The following is a 27,881-nucleotide window of genomic DNA, read 5'->3' as shown; positions in this document are numbered from 1 at the left end:
CCTTAGTGTGAGCATGCGCAGTAGGACACAGAGCTGTGACCTGGATGTAGTCAGTGTTTCCACATTCGGGAAAGAGAAGATGAAGAAATAAAGTGGTGGAGGAAGCACACAGGAGCCTTTTCTGTAAGTAACTTACTTTGCATTCAAAGCCAATGATAAAGAAAAAGAAACCCAATTTGTATCACTCTAACTCCCTATGCTGTGCAGTGATTGGATGAGTTTAAAATTAATCTTTAATGATCACAATAACTAAAATAAAGTAGTCACTGGTGTGGCCGGTGGCTCCCATTCCAATCAAAATGTGGGTACCTACAAGTAAGCACAAGAAGAGGGGACCCCCTAGGGGTAAATGTGTACCCCGCAACACACCGAGGATAGTATACTTATATTCCATTGTACCACAGAACTTCACTATAAAAACTGGTTAGGGATGGTGCTGACTGGGAGTAATGGTAATGTGGACAGAAATAGAAAGATCTCCCTATTATGTCGCACTGGAGAAACAACCCTATCTAATTAAAAAAAAAAATTTATTAACACATTAATTAAAATATAAATGTAGTGAAGTAAACAAAATAATAAAAATTAATTAAAATTGTAAGGAGACGTTGGCGTGCTGAATCTGAACGCTATTACTGGGAATGAAAAAAGCTATTTAATCCTATTATGTGCCACAGCTATGCTATTGAATTAGATGTGGTAATAGCTATTTCAATATATCCTCAGAACATCAGATACCTGATCCTATATGTACCAGGAAACCTCCTCTATGAAGAAGTATTGAGTAGGAGTGCTTGCTCAGTAATGAGTAAAGGTTCTGTATGCCTATATATAGTGTTGAATTGTGGGGTATTTGGTGAAAAGTGGACTAATGAGGTCTGAGGTTTATTTCAGCTATACACCTAGTCCACACCCTTAAAAACATATAATTTGTCACCAGACCAGCAGGTGCAGAGACTGCTGAACCTGATGGTCTGTAATGGTGAAACACTTGGCAAATAATGACCAAACACTCCTAGTATTGGAGTTTTAAGCCAAGAGACTCATATTGTTAGTAATGCAAGGTACATAAATTATTCTTCAATAGGATCAATGTCAGAGCGCTGCGCTTCCCACGGTGAAGGCTCCAAAACACTCTGACAAGGTAACGCACTCGACCTCTCCGATTAGCCTGCGCACCAGGGAGTGACGCTAAGACATACCCAACATATGTTTCACCTGATAGGCTTCATCGGGGACGGTTTTAGAGTGATTCTGGCAAGTGTTTAAATGTATTGGTCGTCATGGATACTTATTACTGCTTATCCCTGATTGGTCTCATAGAGCGTCGCGTCATCATTGTGCGTCACTCTCAGTTGCAGCAGTGTAGTGCGCTTCGATTGGCTACCTCTGACCACATGATGATACATGCTGTTTGTGATTTGTCAGAGTCTTTGGTGAACTCGTGTATACAGTACCAGTCTGTTTACATTGCTATGGATACCAGAGACTGCTTGCTCCTGATTGGTGCAATTCGTTAAAGCATGATGATGCCCCGTTGCTGTCTATGTACGTTGCAGCAGTATAGTGCGCTTCTGATTGGTTGCCTCTGACCACATGATTATCAGTATTATGTGTAATTTATCAAATCTTGGCACAATCGTGTACATCAGTCTGTTTATATTACTGTAGCTGCTGGGTAATGCTTGCTTCTAATTGATTAAAGCATCATAGTGTCCTGTTGCTATCTGTATCAGCTCCGATTTATTTACATTGTTCACATGTCTGCATCCTCTGATATGATTGGGCAAATACTAGAGTGAGTCATGCTTTTGTATATAGATCCAAACAAGTTTATTGACATTAGAATAGTTACAAATACAGTGATCTGGATAGAAATTGAGGGGAGCCATATCAATTTAGTGAGTATATATTTAAAAGTCAGCATTATACATAAAATATCTAGGAGTCCACATAACCAAGAACATCAAAGACATTTACAATGCAAATTACCCCAATCTAATTCAGACGTTGATAGCTGACTTTCATAAATGGTCCTCCATACAAATATCCTGGATAGGTAGGATACATAGCGTCAAAATGAACCTACTCCCCCGTATCCTATACCTTTTCCAGTCTTTACCAGTGCCACTCAGACAAGGATTTGCTCTCACTTCAGTCTGAAATCTCTAAATTTATCTGGGGAGGGAAAAAACCGAGAGTCAATAAATTAAATATGAAAAGATCTGTCCTAGCGGGGGGCCTAGCGGTACCCTGTCTGCTCTCATACTATAAAGCGGCTCAATTAAACCAAATTGTTCAATGGCAATCCAATCCACATTTAAAACGGTGGGTGGAATTAGAGAGTTCTGCCTGCGCTCCTTTAAAACTACGCAACTTGATTTGGCTACCTAAAACAGCACGACGATCTGCTGACATGACGCTTTCCTCAATGACCAACTCGTTGTCTATCTGGGAGGCCAATAAGACTAAATACTCCCTCATAACGAGTAATTCTTCAATGTCCCCAATTTGGAACAATCCCAAGTTCGCTCCTGGCCTACTAGAGGGAGATGCATCAATTTGGAAACAAAAGGTTATATACGTGTAACACCTTCCCCCCCCCCCAATCGCAGATAGGGACCCTGTGGGGAAACCTACACTTGTGTTACCGGGTGTGGTGCGTCACCTGATAGGCTCACAGAAGGCCTGAACCTCCGCCACTGGGAGCCTGGGGTTACCTGATCCGTTGTCGAACACAGCGCCTCCACCTGTAAGGGTTCCCACCTGAGTGGGATGGTCCTCTTACAGGAACCACAATAATAAAACACGCACACAGTGTATGCAAATAACTGTTTACTATTGTAACTACTAATAATACTAATAACTTTGGTACCTGTACCACACAGAATAATGCGTATACACACACACACACATGGACGTGCACCGGGTGCACACATCAACATAGGTATTCCCCAAAGTACCTTATGTCCAAATCCCACCCACGTGTGTTGGAGATAGCACTATCCTTGGACGTGTTGGTGCACTATTTATAGATACCTGCCCGGGGCTCCAGCCCGCGGGTACCGCTATACAACTAGTATGGATCGGCCTGATCCGACGTGATGTCCTCCTACGCGTGGGGTGAATTCCAGCGTGGATAATATCACCGCAGCTCCGCACCGGCTGTACTTTGACGGGGATCCATCTGCAACCGGCCGGCCGCAGTCACTGCTTGGTGGGGCCTGCGAGAAGATAGTCTCTATATAACTCTGGGGGGTCCGAGACCAGACCCAGTAATCAGGCTGCACACTACTGAGTGGCTTCTAACTTAACCAAATAGCTAAAGGGGCAGAACTCCTCAAGTAGGGCCTGTCCCTGAAGCATCCACAAACTGGGGCAATGGTAACTTATCTGGGGCCTCTGGGGGTAACTAGGCCAAGTGCTAGGGGCTACTGCTCCCTGCACACACACACCCTAACTCCCCAAATAGCTAAAGGGGCAGATCTCCTTACGTATGGCCTGTCCCTGAAGCAACCACAAAACTGGGGAATGATAACTTATCTGGGACCTCTGGGGGTAACTAGGCCTAGTGCTAGGGGTTACTGCTCCCTGCACACACACACCCTAACTCCCCAAATAGCTAAAGGGGCAGATCTCCTTACGTAGGGCCTGTCCCTGAAGCAACCACAAAACTGGGGAATGATAACTTATCTGGGACCTCTGGGGGTAACTAGGCCCAGTGCTAGGGGCTACTGCTCCCTGCACACACACCCTAACTCACCCAGCTTCCAGCTCCAACTGCACTCTTCTCAACTGCCAACTCTTTTTTAAAAGCTGTCTAAACTGTCATCTCTCACAGCTTTACTGGTTGCCTAGCAACATGTAACTGCAGCCTCTCTTACTTGTCTCTATTCAGAACTGCCAGCGCAGGCTCCACCACATTGAAAATGCCTCAATTGCAAATGCAGCCGCCCCATTGACCAAGCCGCAGCACGCGACAATCCCCTGAGGGGCACGGGGGCTATACACGAATCAAAGATCTGGAGGGTTACAATAGCAAGATTAAAACGTCTGATCACGTCTGAGAAGAAAAAGATATACCCCACTCAGAATTTTTTAGGTACCTCCAGCTCCGAGCATTTTATAACAAATTGGCCCCATACCGCCCCTGACGTCATTCGAAAAGCTCTGTCTGGCAGAGACTGACACAAAGGGACTCACATCACAATTGTACAAGGAAGTAGTTGATTCTGCGAGCTCTAGACAGCAGCCACCGTCATTTAGAACCCAATGGGAAAGAGATCTGGGAGAGACATTAGAAGACGACGAGTGGAACGCTAAATATCTGGCCACGGCAAAAAGCTCCATATGTACCACACTAAGGGAGAACGCATTTAAGGTCCTAATGTGGTGGTACCTCACCCCAATGAAATTAGCCAAGTTCGTGCCTGGATCCTCCTCGCTATGCCCCAGACAGTGCGGAGGATCGGACGATCTGTTACATATGCTGTGGTCTTGCCCGCGGATCTCCCCACTATGGGAAGAAATTAGAAATTCGATACAGAGGGTCTTCAACCTCACTATTCCCCCAGACCCATGGCTATTCCTCTTGAATAGACCACTAACGGGCCTGTCCAAAGCAAACAATAAACTAATAGCACATTTTGCAATAGCCACACAGAGCGAGATCGCAGCACTATGGAAACGCCCCGAAATTCCAAGTATCCCAAAGATTCGAAATCGATTGTGGTTTATCTGCCAGATGGAAAAGTTGACGAGTCTAGTCAACGACACTGGCACCAATTATCTCAAAGTATGGACGCCTTGGATGACGCAGACGGATATCTCCGGGGTCGAGAGGAACACAATCTGGCTATGATAGATGCAGGTGCGTTCTCCTTTAGGAGTGGAAACTCAGCTCACGACGACTACACAGACAAATAGACAGAACGCCTACAGAGGTGATAAACTGAAGAGGACGCAACCCACAAAGAGCCTTACTAGGAGCGGTGGAGAGACCGAGCACGAGTGGATGCTCCTCTCTCGGCTGCATTGCCCATTACTCCCTCCCTACCCTCCTCATCCCCTCCTACCCTCCTCATCCCTTCCTACCCTCCCCATCCCTTCCTACCCTCCCCATCACCCCCCCCCTTTTTTTTTTTTAATTTTGTTTTTGTGTTTGTAAATTTGAATTAATTGTATTATGTAAATTATGTTATTATCTTTATTGCTAGTCCACCCAAAACAACCCGGTCGAGTAGGGCCCGAAAAACCGGGATATTTCTCATGAGCTGATATATGGTACTGCCTATAGCGGAGATTTACACTAAAAATGAATGTAATGTATACTGTATTCTGTATCACCTGTTTGGAAAAACTGCAATAAAATTTAAGTTACAAAAAAAAAAAGAATTGTTACAAATACAGTGATTTGGATAGAAATTGAGGGGAGCCATATCAATTTAGTGAGTATATATTTAAAAGTCAGCACTATATTGATTGTGTATGCCAATATGATGGCAAAATAGTGTTTTAGGTGGTAAAATGGTTTTACACCTAAATGGTATGAGGATATATATCTCTCAGAAAGCCCTCAAAATTGTATTTAGGGACCAACCCATCAGAGATAGTCTATGATGTCTAGTTTAAACACATGTAACCACTAAAAGGGTTTATTATTCTTTGGAACATATGTGGAGGAATTGTGTTCTAAGGATGTCTGGCAGATTGTGTATAGCCACTCTACAGATGTTATAGAAATGGGGTGAAGAGAAATCCCTCGTTTAAACCACATAGGTTTAATGTATGTAGCCCTTTTTCTGAATCCTCCCCAAGGAACTACTGGTCACTGCATAACACCTGCGGCTCCAGGAGATCTGAGCCTCCGCTAGCTGGGAGCCTGGGGTAATACTTACACATTTACATAGCGCAGCGCCTCCACTTACCCAGGATCCCCGTGACGTGAGATTCCCCTGGGCAAGAAACATACAAATAACTAGCACACCGTGGGTATGATAACCAATACCTTTTACTTAGGAACAGCATATAACACATGTATCATCAACGCAATAAAAGGTGTCCCTCTACAGAGGAGACACTAATAACCAAGGCGTCTCACCAAACGCTTCCCACAACACCAAGTGATCCCACCCAGTGTCCATAGGATCCCCACCCAATGTCCCGCACTCTGGCAGAGAAAGGATATGGGCGACTGTGCAGTCACAATTACACTAAGGGCCCGTTGGTGCACTTGTGATTGTATAGTACCTGCCGAGCACTCCAGTACTCGGATCAGCAACCGCTTCACAAAGGATCCGTCGCTCGGTGATTCCGTCTGATCCCAAACGGTTCTTTGCATGAGGACCGCCAAGGGCGATCTCACCCTGGATATAGTCTCTGTGAGCCCCGACTTGGGCCTGAACCTCTTCCCAGGAACCGCAGCGTCCGCTGTGTCCCTATCTATCACTGGCACTACGTGACACGCGCTATACTATAGGCCGTCCCTACAGCACAGCAACCTGGAATGGCTTTAGGGGAAACTCCTAGGGCCTACGGGGTAGCCTATCCTATGCAGGTGGGTCACTGACCCCCTGCACCCACACTACCTCTCCCGTACCCACCCGGGTCCCCTCTGGCTAACTTCGCCCTAACCTCTGCAGCAGACACACTGCACACACACACACAGTCAACCTGCAGCAACAACACACTGCACACGGAACCTGCAGCAACAACACACTGCACTGCACACACTGTGCCTACTTGTCAGCGCTCACAGCACTACCAGCCGTGACACTGACAAGCCTGCACCCTCACACACCTAAGGGTAGAGTCCCTAACCTAGGGGCTTCCCTCTGAACTACCCACTACCCTAACAGGGACTGGGGCCTGCCTGGGACTTGGGGATCCTTACCTGGTGCAGGAGCCACTTGCTCCTTACACCCTTCCTTCCCCTTCCTGCTCCCAGCTCCAACTGCCAAACGTGGTCCCCGCAACATTGTAGCCTTCCTCCACAGGAGAAGCTACAAAACCCTATTTACTGTCTGGCTGCACGTGATGTGGGTGAAAGGGCAATCCCCAGAGGCTGCTGGGAATTGTAGTCCACTCAGGACCTCTTTAGCATTGAGACCGCGTGCGCTACCCTTACTGCGCCTGCGCGATGAATGCGCACGCTCGTGCAACCTGTCATGGCGGTCCCCGCTTGCCAGGTGCGCCGCCGGAACTCTGAGCGCTCCAAGCGCTCCCTGCACTGGCCCCCACCTTCGTGCTGTGCCGGCGGGTCCTTCGCTGCCTGCGGCGGCACCCGAGACCTCGGCACTCTGCAAGGGGGCTCTCAGAGGAGGAAAATAGACCGGGGCTACATGTAGATACCTGATCCATCGGGATTCTTGTTTTAGAAGTTGGTTATCCCAATCTCCCCCTCTCATATCACTTTTCAGACGTTAAATTCCTTGGAATTGTAGGGCATTGATATCTCCATTATATTTCCCCCTTACACGGCAGGATACCGGTGTATCCAGCTCGTTTCTGATTGACCCGATATGTTCCAATATGCGTCTTCGGAATTGCCGGCCCGTCTTCCTGACATATTGGATACCACATTTGCAGGTAATTAAATAAATTACTTTTGTTGTTTTACAGTTTATGAAGCTTTTTATTTGAAATGATTTCATGTTATTTGTGCTTTTAAAGGTTTTGCTTGACTGAACATACTTACATGCCTTGCACGTGCCGCATTTATACGTTCCGGTCGTTTTTTGGGGAAGCCATGTTTGAACAGTTTGATTACATTGATAATGACTGTGAACCAAGGTGTCTTTGAGATTTTTTGATCGTTTGGGTACCATCGTAGGAAATGGTTTCAACACCTCTCAGAGGTCATTATCCTCCAAGAGGGTATGCCTATACTTTCTATAGATCTTTTTTATTTGGTCCCATTGAGCGTTATAGGTACTATACCTATGTATCTTATTGTTTGTTTGGCATCTATTTTTCTGTTGGTATACAGTAGTGTTTCCCTATTTGCTTTAACCGCATTTTTAAAAGCTTTATATTTGTTTTACTGTAGCCTCTGTTCTGAAATTTTCCTTCATCATTTTTGCTTGGGAATAGAAATCTGCCATGTTCGTACAGTTTCTCCTAATCCTGAGTAACTGGCCTGTTGGGATGCCCGTAATGAGTGATGCCGGATGGTGGCTGTCTGCCCTTAAGTAACTGTTAGTGGCTGTTGCTTTAGCATGTGATATAGTGCTAATTGTACCTTCCTGATTGATGGTGATTCTTAAATCTTAAGAAAACCAGGTTTTTTTCATTGACCTCATGTGTTAACCTTAAATTGTGTTAGTTGGAGTTTAATGTATCCACAAAAGCTGCAAAGGATTCTTTACTTCCGTTCCATAGTATCAGGATATCATCTATGTAGCGAATCCATGAGATGATTGTAACAGGGACTTATCCCTGTTCAGAATCTTGCCTCTAATCCAGCAGTGTGCGGGTTGATTGCAGGTGTGCAATCAACCACTCCACCTGCCTAATCACAGCTTTGTGAAAAAGCGTGTTCCTAGAAACAGGAAGGAGATTTTCCTCATTACACAAGGGTGCTGACAAGAGGAAAGAGGTTTTGAGCAGAAAGGCTCTGCTGAGATCGAGACACCCAAATACCTATATTCCTGGACACAGGGGACCCAGGAACCTACCAGAGACTGACATGAAGGCCACCTGCTTTAAGTTATCTCTTAAGACTTTGGGGAATAGGGTGGTAATGGGATTATCCCTCCAGCCCTGGAGAAAGGGACTGGGGAAGTAAGTTAGGCCTTAAACAGGGATAGGCGTTTGTTGTTTTCATATGTTTTCCTGTATTAAAAAGGGACAGGCTCAATAAAGCCTTATTTTAATTTCACCTTTAAAACGGTCTCCATTGCATACCTCTGCACACATCTCTTACATATGGTGTCAGAAGTTGGGATGAGAGCTGGCCCTTGAAGTTCAAAGGGGCCCCGGAGACTGCCTGTGAAAATCTTTGTGCATTTGCCTGCATAGTTCCTGCAAACAGTCTGAGCAACAAAGCCAAAGAAACACATCCAGGCAGCAAAACTGCACTGCCTGTGAAAAATGTTGTGCTTATTTTCTTGCATATAGTTCCTGCAAACAGCCTGAGCAACAAAGCAAAGAATCACATGCAGCAGGGACCAGAATTAAAGGGATACACATCCAGGCAGGAAATCTACACTGCACTGAGGAAAGCCACAATACCACAGATGGACTCTTTTCCCCAATCCCAAGAGGAGAGAGAGAGACTGCTGAAGCAGGTAAACCTTACTTGCCTGTCACAATAATGTGTAATATGGTTGTTGAAAAAGGGGCTTTGCCTTCCAGCCATAGTCGGGGTTCAAGAAGTGAGTTACAGTAGCGACATATCTTATTGCACTAAATACCGGCGGCATGCCGGGATCTGCCCCAGCTGCCGCCAGTAATGCATGCGCGCCGCCGCGTTCCCCCACTCACCCCCCCTCCTCCATCGCGCGCAATTTACACACCCTTCCGGACCCCTGTACCCCTTCTGCTCTGCCCCTCTGCTTCCCCGAACCCCCGCTTACCTTAATTTCATCTCCAGGGGTGTCGGGGAAGCCTGGGGAAGCCGGGGAAGACGGGGAAGCCGGGCGCGCATGTGACTGTGACGTCACAGTGCGCCGCCACGCGCCGCGGCTACCCGCTTCCCAGCCACATACAGCCAGCGGCTTTTGCTCGAATAAGAGCTGCCGCTGCTGTAGTGCTCCAGAGGAGCTAGGCTTTGTTTATTGTTTTCTTTAAAAAAAAAAAATTGCGCTGAAGCAGCGAATACAGACAGTGACCCACGAGCGGTACTGATTCTGGAAGTAAAGGCTGCCACACCGCATAGGACTACCAGCTGTGAATGGAGTATATGCAGAAAAGTGTGAAAATTGATGCAAGACTGTGCTGAAGCAGGGAAACTTTTACAGACGGTGACCGATGCAAGGTACTGATTCTTGGAATTTAAAATGGCCGCCCAGCTGAAATCAAATACAGACTCTGCAAAAATGGGAAGAAAATGTGTTCCTTGTGTAAAGAACCCCACCACACGAAGCAGTGTCCCTTCAGGCCTTATTCAGACGATGAGAGTGAATGCATGCACAGTACTACTAATATTGTAAAACTTACCCAAGGGAAGAAAAAGTCTACAGAGATGCCTGTGAGAGCTGCGACCTCTACAAGCAAAATAAGCCCACCTGTAGGTCTACCACAATTTGGGGTTCTAGGAAATACAGTGATAACAGTTGCAAGAGCGCCTCCTGAGGTCAGGAAGAAAAATACACCTGATAGCCTCAAAATGGAGGACAAGATGCGGCGTTCCTATAATGAACCCTTCCCCACGGAAGAGTGGCCCTTCCAGTCCGATAAGGAGGAAGACATCTCTTACGGGGAACCCGAACCGAATCACACCCACAAAACACACCAAGAATGGTGGGGGTGCCTGAGCTCGGTACGAACCGAAAAGACCACTCTCTATGATGACGAATGTGATCGGCAGGAGGAAGAGCGGGAACAGCAGATTGCTGAATATTTACACCACCTAACGCAACTGCAAGGAAAACATGGCGGATACAGTGAAGCTGCTGAAGTTTCAAATAAAGATGGAGACCCCAGTATCCCTGATGGGACGGAGTCGTCAAAAACAAAAAGGTGGAAAAAGAAAAAAGGGTCTTCACTTACCGTGGAAGGAACAGACACATCTGCAGATCCCACGGAGGAAAAGGGGGTCCGAGATGCCCTACAGCCTAGAAATAACGGAGAATTCATCCCGTGGATGACCGAATATCCAGAGGGCCCAAGGCAGAAGTCTGGTACCCCAAAGAAGTGTCTGTCTGGTGCAAGTAGTGAGAAACACTCAACCAACCATACCAGGGAAGCGGAGCCGGAACCAATGAGTAACGATCCGTTGACCAACCCTGAAGATGCCCTGAAAATTGCCAGGCGTGACTGTGATCTGCTCCAGGAACAATTGAAACTGGAGAGGGAAGATAGTGCTGAGCTATAGAAGACTGTTCTCGCAATGTACTCTGAACCTGGAACAGAATTAGACGATCTCAATTCTGAGCTAGATGCTGCAAACATTACTAATGCCACTATGGTGGAAAAGCAGAGCTCCAGAATATGAAGGAGACACTGATACAAACTCGGAGAAAGCAAAGTGTGCAGATAAATTCCCTGAGAAGAGACTTGCAAGACGCACTCAAAAAACAGGGATCTCTCGCGGATGAGATTACAGTACTACAAGGACAAGTATTGACCCTGACCAAGCTTCAGTATCCCACAGCCACAAAAACCCAAAGGAGAAAGGGTACAGTGAGAACTGGGAGCACCGCTCGCCTAAAAAACAAGATTGCAAAGTCTGAACCACCTAAACAAGCATTAGCTAAACCTTCAGCCACCAAACAGGCAACAAAAAAGGTATACACTGGCGACACACTTTATTCGAGCTCGGCTAGTCCCACGAATTCGGGTATACCCGGGTGTATTGAGGTTTGTGACTGTTTTCTGCCCGAGTGCATTGAGGTATTTTCCAGGCAGGGATTGAAGCATTTTATTCCCGCTGGCTGCAATACTGCACAGTATATATATATACTGCATTACAATTCATGAATTTATGCCATCTGGTAGACACGCGAAGCATTGCAGCCTATTAAATCCTAATCATTATCATTTAACAGATCAGCCGCCCGTCAGCCAGGCATGAACCCAGGCTGGGAAGGCAAACGTAACGGGGCTTGTCAGAGGTGAGGAGCGGCGCATTCCAGGTATCTGCCAGGTACATACTGGGTATTTGCTCGAATAAAGTGTGTCGGTGCAGTACGTGCAGAATCAAAACCAGAAGAATCCATAGCTGATGAAGCTGAAAAGATGGGACATTCTCTGGAAGTGGATGTGGAATTGCAACTCAATCCCAAAGAAGCTGAACTTGCAACTTCATTGAGTGGAAAAAGTGCAGAGACACAGCTTTAAGAGCGGAAAACTCAAAGGGCTATTCTTAAACGCACTGCAACTGTTGCCATACAGTCTGCCTACAAAAAGAGGAGCACCCGACGCAAGGGAAATCTCATGACCGCGCACGCAGTAAAAAGACTATTCTTGGAAAAAGTCCTTCTCGATCGACTGAGGAGTGCTGATTTCAAGCACCTTCAGGAAGAGACACGAATAAACTGGAAAAAGGGCTCCAATCCCAGCGGGACTGAGTGTTCTCTTCCTCCATCCACTCTCATTCAAGTCACAGAGATATCTCGAATGAGAGTGGAAGGATGGGCTTCGGCCGTGGTAAGCCCGAGCTTCCCACAAACAGGGGAGGTGTGTAACAGGGACTTATCCCTGTTAAGAATCTTGCCTCTAATCCAGCAGTGTGCTGGTTGATTGCAGGTGTGCAATCAACCACTCCACCTGCCTAATCACAGCTCTGTGAAAAAGCGTGTTCCCAGAAACAGGAAGGAGATTTTCCTTAGTACACAAGGGTGCTGACAAGAGGAAAGAGGTCTGGAGCAGAAAGGCTCTGCTGAAATCAAGACACCCAAAGACCTATATTCCTGGACACAGGGGACCCAGGAACCTACCAGAGACTGACATGAAGGGCCCCCTGCTTTAAGGTATCTCTTGAGACTTTGGGGAATAGGGTGGTAATGGGAGTTTCCCTCCAGCCCTGGAGAAAGGGACTGGTGAAGTAAGTTAGGCCTTAAACAGGGATAGGCGTTTGTTGTTTTCATATGTTTTGCTGTATTGAAAGGGACAGGCGCAATAAAGCCTTATTTTAATTTCACCTTTAAAACAGTCTCCATTGCATACCTCTGCACACATCTCTTACATATGGTGTCAGAAGTTGGGATGAGAGCTGGCCCTTGAAGTTCAAAGGGGCCCCGGAGACTGCCTGTGAAAATCTTTGTGCATTTGCCTGCATAGTTCCTGCAAACAGTCTGAGCAACAAAGCCAAAGAAACACATCCAGGCAGCAAAACTGCACTGCCTGTGAAAAATGTTGTGCTTATTTTCTTGCATATAGTTCCTGCAAACAGCCTGAGCAACAAAGCAAAGAATCACATGCAGCAGGGACCAGAATTAAAGGGATACACATCCAGGCAGGAAATCTACACTGCACTGAGGAAAGCCACAATACCACAGATGGACTCTTTTCCCCAATCCCAAGAGGAGAGAGAGAGACTGCTGAAGCAGGTAAACCTTACTTGCCTGTCACAATAATGTGTAATATGGTTGTTGAAAAAGGGGCTTTGCCTTCCAGCCATAGTCGGGGTTCAAGAAGTGAGTTAGTGCTCCAGAGGAGCTAGGCTTTGTTTATTGTTTTCTTTAAAAAAAAAAATTGCGCTGAAGCAGCGAATACAGACAGTGACCCACGAGCGGTACTGATTCTGGAAGTAAAGGCTGCCACACCGCATAGGACTACCAGCTGTGAATGGAGTATATGCAGAAAAGTGTGAAAATTGATGCAAGACTGTGCTGAAGCAGGGAAACTTTTACAGACGGTGACCGGTGCAAGGTACTGATTCTTGGAATTTAAAATGGCCGCCCAGCTGAAATCAAATACAGACTCTGCAAAAATGGGAAGAAAATGTGTTCCTTGTGTAAAGAACCCCACCACACGAAGCAGTGTCCCTTCAGGCCTTATTCAGACGATGAGAGTGAATGCATGCACAGTACTACTAATATTGTAAAACTTACCCAAGGGAAGAAAAAGTCTACAGAGATGCCTGTGAGAGCTGCGACCTCTACAAGCAAAATAGGCCCACCTGTAGGTCTACCACAATTTGGGGTTCTAGCAAATACAGTGATAACAGTTGCAAGAGCGCCTCCTGAGGTCAGGAAGAAAAATACACCTGATAGCCTCAAAATGGAGGACAAGATGCGGCGTTCCTATAATGAACCCTTCCCCACGGAAGAGTGGCCCTTCCAGTCCGATAAGGAGGAAGACATCTCTTACGGGGAACCCGAACCGAATCACACCCACAAAACACCCCAAGAATGGTGGGGGTGCCTGAGCTCGGTACGAACCGAAAAGACCACTCTCTATGAAGACGAATGTGATCGGCAGGAGGAAGAGCGGGAACAGCAGATTGCTGAATATTTACACCACCTAACGCAACTGCAAGGAAAACATGGCGGATACAGTGAAGCTGCTGAAGTTTCAAATAAAGATGGAGACCCCAGTATCCCTGATGGGACGGAGTCGTCAAAAACAAAAAGGTGGAAAAAGAAAAAGGGTCTTCACTTACCGTGGAAGGAACAGACACATCTGCAGATCCCACGGAGGAAAAGGGGGTCCGAGATGCCCTACAGCCTAGAAATAACGGAGAATTCATCCCGTGGATGACCGAATATCCAGAGGGCCCAAGGCAGAAGTCTGGTACCCCAAAGAAGTGTCTGTCTGGTGCAAGTAGTGAGAAACACTCAACCAACCATACCAGGGAAGCGGAGCCGGAACCAATGAGTAACGATCCGTTGACCAGCCCTGAAGATGCCCTGAAAATTGCCAGGCGTGACTGTGATCTGCTCCAGGAACAATTGAAACTGGAGAGGGAAGATAGTGCTGAGCTATAGAAGACTGTTCTCGCAATGTACTCTGAACCTGGAACAGAATTAGACGATCTCAATTCTGAGCTAGATGCTGCAAACATTACTAATGCCACTATGGTGGAAAAGCAGAGCTCCAGAATATGAAGGAGACACTGATACAAACTCGGAGAAAGCAAAGTGTGCAGATAAATTCCCTGAGAAGAGACTTGCAAGACGCACTCAAAAAACAGGGATCTCTCGCGGATGAGATTACAGTACTACAAGGACAAGTATTGACCCTGACCAAGCTTCAGTATCCCACAGCCACAAAAACCCAAAGGAGAAAGGGTACAGTGAGAACTGGGAGCACCGCTCGCCTAAAAAACAAGGTTGCAAAGTCTGAACCACCTAAACAAGCATTAGCTAAACCTTCAGCCACCAAACAGGCAACAAAAAAGGTATACAGTAAGTGCAAAATCAAAATCAGAAGAATCCATAGCTGATGAAGCTGAAAAGATGGGACATTCTCTGGAAGTGGATGTGGAATTGCAACTCAATCCCAAAGAAGCTGAACTTGCAACTTCATTGAGTGGAAAAAGTGCAGAGACACCGCTTTAAGAGCGGAAAACTCAAAGGGCTATTCTTAAACGCACTGCAACTGTTGCCATACAGTCTGCCTACAAAAAGAGGAGCACCCGACGCAAGGGAAATCTCATGTCCGCGCACGCAGTAAAAAGACTATTCTTGGAAAAAGTACTCCTCGATCGACTGAGGAGTGCTGATTTCAAGCACCTTCAGGAAGAGACACGAATAAACTGGAGAAAGGGCTCCAATCCCAGCGGGACTGAGTGTTCTCTTCCTCCATCCACTCTCATTCAAGTCACAGAGATATCTCGAATGAGAGTGGAAGGATGGGCTTCGGCCGTGGTAAGCCCGAGCTTCCCACAAACAGGGGAGGTATGTAACAGGGACTTATCCCTGTTAAGAATCTTGCCTCTAATCCAGCAGTGTGCTGGTTGATTGCAGGTGTGCAATCAACCACTCCACCTGCCTAATCACAGCTCTGTGAAAAAGCGTGTTCCCAGAAACAGGAAGGAGATTTTCCTTAGTACACAAGGGTGCTGACAAGAGGAAAGAGGTCTGGAGCAGAAAGGCTCTGCTGAAATCAAGACACCCAAAGACCTATATTCCTGGACACAGGGGACCCAGGAACCTACCAGAGACTGACATGAAGGGCCCCCTGCTTTAAGGTATCTCTTGAGACTTTGGGGAATAGGGTGGTAATGGGAGTTTCCCTCCAGCCCTGGAGAAAGGGACTGGTGAAGTAAGTTAGGCCTTAAACAGGGATAGGCGTTTGTTGTTTTCATATGTTTTGCTGTATTGAAAGGGACAGGCGCAATAAAGCCTTATTTTAATTTCACCTTAAAAACGGTCTCCATTGCATACCTCTGCACACATCTCTTACAATGATATTCTCGGTGAATTTTGTCATATTGTCATTGAACACCGTATGCTTCTCTCACCACCCCAGGTACAGGTTTGCATATGTTGGGGCACACATAGTCCCCATAGCAGTTCCCTGTACTGTACTGAAGGTAGAGTTAGTTGTTAAACATGAAGTAATTGTGCGTTAAGACGAATGATAAGAGGTCACAGATGAACTCATTGTGTATTTGGTACTGTACACTTCGGGTTGAGAGGAAAGATGCCACGGCTCCTAGGCCAACCTGATGCTGAATGCGTGTATTGAGTGATTCAACATCAAGGCTACACAAAAATGTGTCGGTGTCCACTATTATCCCTTCTAAGCATTTCAAAACGTTCCGACTGTCTTGTGCATACGACGGTTAAGATGTTACAAGTATAAAAGAAGGTATAAATGGCACACCACTGCTATGAACAAAAATTAGACAAAAAGTTCACTTTTGGTGCTTACCTCCTGTAGATCCCGGCGTCCCAAAGCTGGATCCCATATGACAGTAACAAGCAAAACAATAGAAGGAGCACACAAAAGATTTAGGTGGTGTCAAAAGACTACCTAATGTATTAATGCATCAGAGTCAGTACAGGTAACGTTTCTGGACACTAGGTCCCTTCCTCATACCAAACAGTTCATAAGTGATGAGTTACAGACAGATATATATACCCCAACAAGGCAAATAATTAACCTACCCCAAAAACACCTAAAGTGCACGGCTGCATTCACTATACAGCCTAATTGGACCCGCCCCCAGCATCTGACGTCACTGCGTGATCACGTGTCACGACGCACTTGACGTCACATTGTGGTGACGTCGTTCACCCACAGGCAGCCCAAGCTAGGGCACAGGGAAAGGCTCTGTCCCTTGCAATAGCCCAGCAAGGCCTGCCCACCAATGGTGATGGCATCACGTGACACGACGCACGCGACGTCATATCGTGATGACGTCATGTTGCTAGGCAACAGGCAAAACAATGAAAAACGGAAGAGTAACTGAGAACTTGGATAGGCAGGGTACAGCAATAAGACCGTCAAGGATGCAGTGACCAAGGTAGACCGCCACACAAGAGGGGAACTTTTGATACACATGGGGGTATATATATCTGTCTGTAACTTATCACTTATGAGGTGTTTGGTCTGAGGAAGGGACCTAGTGTCCAGAAACGTTAACTGTACTGACTCTGATGCATTAATACATTAGGTAGTCTTTTGACACCACCTAAATCTTTTGTGTGCTCCTTCTATTGTTTTGCTTGGTAATGATGTTACAAAAGTTCTTAAGACTTTGTCTATGTAGACACTGGGTCCCTTGGTGAGGTTCCCAATGCCCGAGACAATTGGACGGCCAGGCGGATGTAAAGGATTTTTAAGTAACCTGTGGTAGGCTATAGAATGTTGCTACTTTTGGAGTCAAATTAAACATGAATTTGTGTTCTTGTTTTGATACTACAGAATCTTCTAGACCCTTGTCTAGAAGTGTTTTTAGTTCTTTTTGGAAAATCAATGTTGGATCTTGATCTAGGATTCTGTAACAATTTTTGTCTCCCAGAAGTCTTAGGTTCTCCTTTACATAGTTGTCAGTTTTTAACAACACAATGTTACCGCCTTTGTCGGAGGATTTTATAATGATTTTTTTCCTCTCTGATAAGTCTTTTAAAGCCATTCTTTCATCTTTATTCATGTTATCATTCCTCCCTCTTCCTTTAACTGTCATTTGTCCTATATGTCTTGATACCAATTTAACAAAGGTTTCCACATTACTGCAGACATCCATTGAGGGGGTACATTTACTCTTAGGTTTGAGTTGTGTAAATGGACCAGTGCCTGGTGTTCTTTCATTCTCTTTACAAAGATCTAATAGGATATCCAGATCATCACTGTTCATTTCTACAGAGTCAAGATTTTGGGATCTTGCTTGATGAATCCTTTTGTAGTATTTATGTAACAGTAATTTTCTAGCAAAAAAAATGATGTCTTTAATGCACTCAAATTGGTCCATGTTGGAAGTGGGTGAATATGAAAGGCCTCTTTTAAGCACTTTGATATGATAGTCGTTTAAAGTGAAGTCTGTCAAATTCATAATGAAAGTGTCTAGTAATTCATAATTAGGATTTAATTATATGCTCCCTGTCTGTTTTTGTTGTACCCTCTGTTTCTGGGTCTCCTGCCTCTTCCTCCTCTTGACCCTCCTTATTCTCTTAAATAGAGGTCTGGGGGGACCTAATGCTAGGGCTTCCTCTAAATAAGGAGTAGATTCTTGGCTTGTTGTTTTGGATCTAGTGTTGATGTTTGACACTGTATCTGGTTTTTGGAATCTTTTGTGTGTTTGGACTGGTTACTAGGGTTCTCGGTATCCAAAGACTCCCAATCTGAGGAAGAATCACTCTGAACTATTGGTTCAGTATTTTGTATGTACTTTGTTTGGAATTTGTATATTTTGCCCTCCTTATAATCAGTTTTGTCACGAGCAAATTTTCTATGCTTCCTATCCTTTAGATCTTTGATGCTTTTATCAACATTGGTTTTTAGTTGTGATTCATAAATCTCAAATTTGTCACTTGTATTCCAGGTATCCACCTCTGAGATCAGTGCTTTGAGGCCTTTGCTCACAACTTCTAATTTGTCTTTCTCATGTTTGACGATAAGTGTCATTAGATCTTTTGAGCATGTTGATAGGATATTTTCCCACGTTTTGCAAAATTCTACATCCTATTTTGCCATCATATTGTTATACACAATCAATATAATGCTGACTTTTAAATATATACTCACTAAATTGATATGGCTCCCCTCAATTTCTATCCAGATCACTGGATTTGTAACTATTCTAATGTCAATAAACTTGTTTGGATCTATATACAAAAGCATGAAGCTAGTATTTTGCCCAATCACAGCAGAGGATGCAGACCATGTGAACAATGTAAATAAATCGGAGCTGATACAGATAGCAACAGGACACTATGATGCTTTAATCACTTGCATCAATAAGAAGCAAGCATTACCCGGCAGCTACAGTAATATAAACAGACTGATGTACACGATTGTGCCAAGATTTGATAAATAACACATAAAACTGATAATCATGTGGTCAGAGGCAACCAATCAGAAGCGCACTATACTGCTGCAACGTACATAGACAGCAAGGGGGCATCATCATGCTTTAACGAATTGCACCAATCAGGAGCAAGTATTCTCTGGTATCCATAGCAATGTAAACAGACTGGTATACACGAGTGCACTAAAGACTCTGACAAATCACAAACGGCATGTATCATCATGTGGTCAGAGGTAGCCAATCGAAGCGCACTACACTAATTGCAACTGAGTGACGAGCAATGATGACACAACGCTCTGAGACCAATCAGGAGTCAGCAGTAATTGGTATCTATGACGACCAATACACTGCTGCAACTGAGAGTGACGAGCAATGATGACGAGACGCTCTATGAGACCAATCAGTGATCAACAGTAATCAGTATCCATGAAAACCAATACATTTAAATACTTGCCAGAATCACTCTAAAACCGCCCCCGATGAAGCCTATCAGGTGAAACATATGTTGGGTATGTCCTGGCGTCACTCCCTGGTGCGCAGGCTAATCGGAGAGGTCGGGTGCGTTACCTTGTCAGAGCGTTTTGGAGCCTTCACCGTGGGAAGCGCAACGCTCTGACTTTAATCCTGTTTAAGATAATTTATGTACCTTGCATTAATAACAATATGAGTCTCTTGACTTAAAACTCCAATACTAGGAGTGTTTGGTCATTATTTGCCAAGTGTTTCACCATTACAGACCATCAGGTTCAGCAGTCTCTGCACCTGCCGGTCTGTTGACAAATTATATGTATTTATGGGTGTGGACTAGGTGTATAGCTGAAATTGACCTCAGACCTCATTAGTCCACTTTTTACCAAATACCCCACAAATCAACACTGTATATAGGCATACAGAACCTTTACTCATTACTGAGCAAGCACTCCTACTCAATACTTCTTCATAGAGGAGGTTTCATGGTACATATAGGATCAGGTATCTGATGTTCTGAGGATATATTGAAATAGCTATTTCCACATCTAATTCAATAGCATAGCTGTGGCACATAATAGGATTAAATAGCTTTTTTCATTCCCAGTAATAGCGTTCAGATTCTGCACGCCGACGTCTCCATACAATTTAAATTTATTTTGGTTCACTGTTTACTTCACTACATTTATATTTTAATTAATGTGTTAATAAAATTTATTTTTTAATTAGATAGGGGTGTTTCTCCAGTGCGACATAACAGGGAGATATTTCTATTTCTGCCTACATACAAGGGAGCTATCGTACAGGCATACCCCACATTAACGTACGCAATGGGACCGGAGCATGTATGTAAAGCGAAAATTTACTTAAAGTGAAGCACTACCTTTTTTCCACTTATCGATTCACGTACTGTACGGCAATCGTCATATACGTGCATAACTGATGTAAATAACACATTTGTAACAGGCTCTATAGTCTCCCCGCTTGTGCACAGCTTCGGTACAGGTAGGGAGCCGGTATTGCTGTTCAGGATGTGCTGACAGGCGCATGCGTGAGCTACCGTTTTCCTATTGGGCGATATGTACTTACTCGCGAGTGTACTTAAAGTGAGTGTCCTTAAACCGGGGTATGCCTTTATATACATTGCTCTCCATTAACTTCTGTTCTCCTCAAAAACTGTAGAGAAGAAAGAAAAGACAAGTCACATTATTAACAACCTGTATCTTTTTTCAGCTCTCCCTTTATAAAATAGACATTACTTTGAGACCTCACTAACTGACCCAATTTTAGGTTTGTAAATTGTGCAAGAAACGAGGAAGAACAGAACCTTGTGGTGTTGCAGTACCACAGGAAAATCTACTACAGAACCTGCACAGACCTCCCCCCACACACAGAGCTCGTCGTCTGGTATGGAGATGAATATGGGAAAGAGCTGTGGAAAAGTAACGCGCCAGCACAAGGTAATCAGGAATATGTTTTACGTGGTTTTTACATCTCTATTGTCTTATTAGTGATGTTAAATTGCAAATAATGATAGATCTGCATACACCATTACGGGTTAACTAGAACTTAATATCACTAAACTTGATTTGAGTCAAAGGGCCAGATACATCAAGCTGCGGTAACCAAAAATTCTGTATTACCGCTCATAATAAAGTGCCTTATTATTGATATGCCATGAATCGGCGTTGCAGCACCAAAAAGAAAGCATTTTTTATCGGACCCGTTAAACATCAGATCCGATACAAAACAGGCATAATACCACAATTTTAAGTAAAAACTGCCATACATCAAGCTCCGATATTTATCGTAACGGGATGAATGGCAGAAATACCGCAAATATTTTATCACCTACTCCAGGCTGGGTTAGCCCTGTCTTTCCTATGTATATAATGTCCAATATACTTCCCATTATATACATAGGAAAGATGAACTAGGTGATAAAATAGTTGTTAAAATACATTACAGTACATATTAACCCCTTAGTAGTTCACGGGTCAACAATCGGTATCCATGACTAACTGACCACACAGGGGATAATATAAACATTAAATTACACCAACTACCCCCCTTTGGCACCTTAGTAACTAGTAAACCATGATTAGTTCTTGGTTTGTCCCGAAGGCATAAACAAAACACTACGGCTCAGATAAATCACATTTTTTTAAAGTGGAGTTAATATCGCACCCTGGGAAATAAGAAACTAACTGGTGTTATTACCGCAATTTTAAGGTAGTATATATCAAGATTGTGGTAATAATTTACTGGGTGCGATATTTGAGCCAATCTCGCGATATGGGAATTAACGCGACCATTAATAATGCTTTACATACCACATTGGGTTAATATTTCTATCATAGGCTTCTGTAAATGTCTATTATTACAGAAACCTATGATCAAAATAACATGAACCTGTTTAATGCATGTGGTTACCAAATTGGTAAATACTTGATTAAAAAAAACATTACCCTTGCCCTATTGACCCCGTTAGTGGGCAGTAAGGCATTGCCATTCTAGTTGCTAAGGTAATTAAGGGGTTAACCCCTCTCACCACCACTACTTCCCCCCAACCCCCATGGGAAACCTAACCACCCTCCCCTGGGCAACTAACGTCATCATCCACATCCCCTACCTCCGCCCCCCTTCTAGACTAATGCCCAATATCCCTATTAGACAAATGTGGTTTTAAATATTAACAACAAATATATACACAAATAGAAATATACCTGGCGCATGTGAAAGATGATCAATAAACAGTGATAACATATAAATTGTGTGACCATAAATATATAACCAAAAGTGGTGATGATATGATGGTACTGTATATTGAGTGAATAGAGTCCTTTTCTTCAGTGATAATCAAAGATAGACTCAGTCCTCCAACCACGTGAAGAAGTTCCTCCCTGCAGCAGCTGTTTCCTATATGTTAAGACATAAACCAGGGACACAACATTGCGCAGTGCAGTTTGTAAGCAAAGACGCCCTCTGATATAACTGTCCAAAAGAATGCCTACTTACTAGAGGTAAGAAGGCAGCATACAGTTGAGAGAAACTGTGTCTTGGGTCTTCTAAATCCACACCTTTTCAGGGTGCCACGAATCCCCTGTGACGCCCCTGGTCCGATTGGATTTGGATGGAAAAGGGGACCTTTTTCCCAAGGTAAACTGTTTTCTGCAGATGTCTTAGAGACCTAAGCTCAAATCTCCATAATGGGGAATAAGAGAGAGGAAAGGGATTGCGCAATACGTCTGTACTTTAATAAAACATCATAAACTAAAACAACAAGCATACTCACATTACACTTGGGAGTTAAAAACAAATTAGAAGTGCCCGGCCTGGCTACCAGCTGCAAACCGTCTCTAGCAATCCTGATGACAACTCGTGCACTCCTTGCTGTTCCGGCGCACCACGATGACGTCACCAGCTCTGTGCCAGATGGATCACTTGATCGGCACTTCCTTAGGCTCCTCCATACGTGTTTCGTGATGGGGAACGTCACTTTGTCCGGGAATTGTGGAGCCTCATCAATACCATGGATTTAAATAGTCCCTAGTTAACCCTTAAGGTGCAGGTATAACAATAGGAGTACAAAAGGGCATGAAACTAGTGCTGCACTAACGGCACTGGTGGGGTTAATCAAACACCTGAGGTACTAAATTGCATGCACAGGATTAGCCTTAGAACACACAACAACTGGATGAATAATAAAATGAATGGATGTTAAAAAACAAAAGGCATAATTAGTGCCAAAGTGATAGCATAAAACATCGCAATACTAATGCTATAAAATATTACATAGAAAGGAAACCATGTTCAAACACAGGGACAAAATAATGAAAACAGAAATGCAATACCATGGTGATAGAACATGAAGACCTATAAGAAAGAGGCCAAATCAAAATCAATGTTTAACCCTTTAGGGGAGAGAGTTTTGCTCCACCTACCCCTGACGAAGTGACGTTCCACGTCACGAAATGCATAGGGAGGAGCCTAAGGAAGTGCTGATCAAGTGATCCATCTGGCACAGAGCTGGTGACGTCATCGTGGTGCGCCGGAACAGCAAGGAGTGCACGAGTTGTTATCAGGATTGCTAGAGACGGTTTGCAGCTGGTAGCCAGGCCGGGCACTTCTAATTTGTTTTTAACTCACAAGTGTAATGGGAGTATGCTTGTTATTTTAGTTTATGATGTTTTATTAAAGTACAGACGTATTGCGCAATCCCTTTCCTCTCTCTTATTCCCCATTATGGAGATTTGAGCTTAGGTCTCTAAGACATCTGCAGAAAACAGTTTACCTTGGGAAAAAGGTATTTTTTCCATCCAAATCCAACCGGACCAGGGTGTTCACGGGGGGTTCATGGCACCCTGAAAAGGTGTGGATTTAGAAGACCCAAGACACAGTTTCTCTCAACTGTATGCTGCCTTCTTACCTCTAGTAAGTAGGCATTCTTTTGGACAGTTATATCAGAGGGCGTCTTTGCTTACAAACTGCACTGCGCAATGTTGTGTCCCTGGTTTATGTCTTAACATATAGGAAACAGCTGCTGCAGGGAGGAACTTCTTCACGTGGTTGGAGGACTGAGTCTATCTTTGATTATCACTGAAGAAAAGGACTCTATTCATTCCATATACCATCATATCTTTTTATTGTACTCTAGATAATCATCACCACTTTTGGTTATATATTTATGGTCACACAATTTATATGTTATCACTGTTTATTGATTATGTTTCACATACGCCAGGTATATTTCTATTTTTGTATTTTTAATTGTTTTTTGGGCATTATTTGACATTTTACCCACATTAGAACACCAGGCTGCTTTTTGTGCACTGCACTTATTATCAGGTCTAGCGCTTGTTTTAGTACACTTGTTTTTTATTAAAACATATATACACGTTTTAAACAAAACAAGAAAGAACATTCAAAATACATTTTACACATAAAACCATTACTAGGCCCTCTCAATGGGGGGTGGAGGGGGGGGGGAAGATGTCCACATTGGCGATAAATGGTAACCCAGTAATAAATAAATACATCATCAAATGAAAATAAATTAATAACCCCCCCCCCCCTTCATTACCTCAGTATACTCACCTTACCTAAGGATTTCAAAAGATTTCTGCCACTTTAATTGGTGTTTTGCAGCTAGTGAGATTTCCTTTTAAATCATTAAATATTATGATCCACTTTAAATGTATGATCCCCTACAGCTACTCTCCCGGCCCTAATGCTGCACATGTTGTGCTAAACCTTCATTTTTACAATGTACATCTACAGTTTGCTTTCATCCTGAACTTGTGATATGCTAACGTACCTCCCCTTCATAACCTTTTGTAAGACCGTTGTGTAACAGTACCTTTAAGTGAAACTTCTTTGCTGGCACCTACAGAGTTTTGATAGGAAAAATCCCTTGTGTTGTAACAGAATTCCATGAAGGAAGTGACGTCATGCTACTACTGTGCGCGTGCCACACCTGCGCATGTCCTGACCTCTAAGCGCTTGTACCACACTTCTAACCCGCACTATGCCCGCGCCACACCCGCACTCACGCAGACCTCAAAGTGCTTCCTTCACTTCCAGTGCACACGGAGCTTGGAGCCAGTGATGCGGTGGCCGGGCTTGCCGCACATGCGCAGTGGCAGATAGGCTCGCTGCAAACTCGCAGTAACGGAACTTCTGGCGCCGTTCAAAGGTATAGCCGGTGGTGTGTAAACCAGCACTGCTGGCGCCATGCGCAGGTATGGCTCACATCAGGCCCGACCAGCATTGCATGCAAGTGCAGGACCCCAGAAGTCGGCCGCAAGTTCTATAATCAGCTGCCCTTCCAATGCCTGGCCCACACCGAACACAGAACTCGGCCACAAATTCCATGCTCAGGTGACTGTACCATACCAAACTCTCTGGTGCACAGGTGGGCCCACTCTCAATGCTACACACAAAAACAAACAGTCACAGACCAAAAAAAAAAAACAGTCACACAGTCACATAGTCATACACAATTCACAGTTAGTATAAATATAGACGTGCAAATAGCTAAAACGGGGGTGGGAGGGGTACAAGCACGCACATTCTAAGTTGAACTTCTTTACATTTTCTCACTGAAATTGTGTTTGGATTTTAAATAAAAACATCACCATCACAAATACAATTTCCGTTACAAAACAGTGACAAAAGACAAAGAAGTTTCAATTAAAATGCGCGTGCCTTGCACACACACACACTTTTTTTGATAACTAATGCCTAATTTCACCTAATTTTCTAATTATGTTTTTTTTTTCTCGTCTAGTACAAAGACAAGCTCCAATAATCCACCCATGCCAACACTGCAAGGTTGCTTTTAGCAGTCAGGATTACCTCCTCAAACATCTGAAGTTCAAACACTCAAATGAGTATATGGAAAAGATGAGGACAGAACAATCTTGCAATATTCCAATAAATATGACAGAAAATTCATCTTTCAACCAGTCAAGGCAATTAATAAACAATGTAACTGCTTCTCATTCCAAAAAACATATATTAGCTGCTGCCACAGGAAAAAATCTTGGAGAACGTGGCAAGAGTCTGACTTGGTTATCAGACCAGAACGCACAGAAGAGAACACAGACCGGGGAGAGCCCGCATGTATGTGGGGAATGTGGGAAGGGATTTAGTCGGTTATCCCACCTGAATATACACAAAAGGAGACACACAGAGGAAAGACCGCATGTATGTGGGGAATGTGGGAAGGGATTTAGTGACTTATCCAGCATGAACAAACACGAGAGGACACACACAGGGGAGATACTGCATGTATGTGGGGAATGTGGGAAGGGATTTAGTCACTTATCCCACCTGAACATACACAAGAGGACACACACAGGGGAGAGACCGTATTTATGTGAGGAATGTGGGAAGGGATTTAGTGACTTATCCCACCTGAACATACACAAGAGGACACACACAGGGGAGAGACCACATGTATGTGGGGAATGTGGGAAGGGATTTAGTGTGTCATCCAGCTTGGACAAACACAAGAGGACACACACAGGGGAGAGACCGCATGTATGTGGGGAATGTGGGAAGGGATTTAGTCAGTTATCCAGTCTGAACATACACAAGAGGACACACACAGGGGAGAGACCGTATTTATGTGGGGAATGTGGGAAGGGATTTAGTGACTTATCCCACCTGAACATACACAAGAGGACACACACAGGGGAGAGACCACATGTATGTGGAGAATGTGGGAAGGGATTTAGTGTGTCATCCAGCTTGGACAAACACAAGAGGACACACACAGGGGAGAGACCGCATGTATGTGGGGAATGTGGGAAGGGATTTAGTCAGTTATCCAGTCAGAACATACACAAGAGGACACACACAGGGGAGAGACCGTATGTATGTGGGGAATGTGGGAAGGGATTTAGTGACTTATCCCACCTGAACATACACAAGAGGACACACACAGGGGAGAGACCGTATGTATGTGGGGAATGTAGGAAGGGATTTAGTGAATTATCCCACCTGAACATACACAAGAGGACACACACAGGGGAGAGACCGCATGTATGTGGGGAATGTGGGAAGGGATTTAATCGGTTATCCCACCTGAACATACACAAAAGGACACACACAGGGGAGAGACCGCATGTATGTGGGGAATGTGGGAAGGGATTTAGTCAGTTATCCGGCCTGAACACACACCAGAGGACACACACAGGGGAGAAACCGCATGTATGTGGGGAATGTGGAAAGGGATTTAGTGATTTATCCAGCCTGAGGAAACACAAGGGGACACACACAGGTCAGAGACCTATCTCTAAAGCCAGGCATGTTTAGAGATAACCAGCGACTAAGACACTCACATATAAGTGCACACGTGTATCTGTTTTGCGCTAAATCACAATGAAAAGTAACTTTAGTTTATGGTGCATAGAAAAAGCATTTTAAAAGGATAAAAAGTTATAACGTTTTAAATGCAGGTTATTTGTATCATTCTTTTTGTAGTTTTATGTAAAAAAAATTTTTGTTCTTAATGTTTTATATTTCCATGCTATTGGTTCTAATAAAATGCGCATTCCCCATTATGCTGAAGCGGTCTTTAGCCTCACTTAGCTGTGAGTCGGAATAGTTTTTCCGCGACCAATTGGTCGCCGGTATTAGGTCGCAAATGGACCTTCCGCCACCAGCCACTTCTAATGTAAGATGTATTACTGTTTTAGGTATGGGGTTAATTTTAGGGTTTTTAAGGTTTAGGGTAGGGGATTTTAGTATAAGGTCTTGAGGTGTGGGTCCCGGCGGTCTTGGTACACGTTGGTACCAATGACAAAGTTAGAGAAAGATGGAGGGT

General features: G+C 44.3%; 1 protein-coding gene across 4 annotated transcripts; it reads left to right on the top strand.

Moving 5' to 3' along the window:
- LOC142466710 (uncharacterized) lies at nucleotides 1-27,609 on the top strand. Of its 4 annotated transcripts, XM_075572029.1 has the most exons (5): nucleotides 29-123; nucleotides 7,483-7,587; nucleotides 20,840-21,009; nucleotides 24,977-25,463; nucleotides 25,839-27,609. In XM_075572029.1, the coding sequence occupies exons 4-5, from the start codon at nucleotides 25,283-25,285 to the stop codon at nucleotides 27,368-27,370; spliced, it is 1,713 nt and encodes a 570-aa protein (XP_075428144.1). In that variant the 5' UTR covers nucleotides 29-123; nucleotides 7,483-7,587; nucleotides 20,840-21,009; nucleotides 24,977-25,282; the 3' UTR covers nucleotides 27,371-27,609. The 4 variants fall into 4 exon arrangements, with proteins under 4 accessions (XP_075428145.1, XP_075428144.1, XP_075428148.1 ...); XM_075572030.1 differs by lacking the exon at nucleotides 7,483-7,587 and having other exon boundaries at nucleotides 1-123; XM_075572033.1 differs by lacking the exon at nucleotides 24,977-25,463.
- Nucleotides 27,610-27,881: the final 272 nt, after the last annotated feature.

This window comes from Ascaphus truei, chromosome 15 (genome assembly GCF_040206685.1).
Source record: "Ascaphus truei isolate aAscTru1 chromosome 15, aAscTru1.hap1, whole genome shotgun sequence".
NCBI classification, from domain to species: Eukaryota; Metazoa; Chordata; class Amphibia; order Anura; family Ascaphidae; genus Ascaphus; species Ascaphus truei.
The sequence above is the reverse complement of the archived record's forward strand: the minus strand, read 5'-3'. Positions and strand labels throughout refer to the sequence as shown.

Coding starts and splice junctions, on each gene's coding strand:
- LOC142466710 (XM_075572030.1), top strand. CDS start 25,283: ATGCGCAGGTATGGCTCACATCAGGCCCGACCAGCATTGCATGCAAGT. Junction 25,464..25,838: donor CCAAACTCTCTGGTGCACAG/GTGGGCCCACTC, acceptor TTTCTCGTCTAG/TACAAAGACAAGCTCCAATA.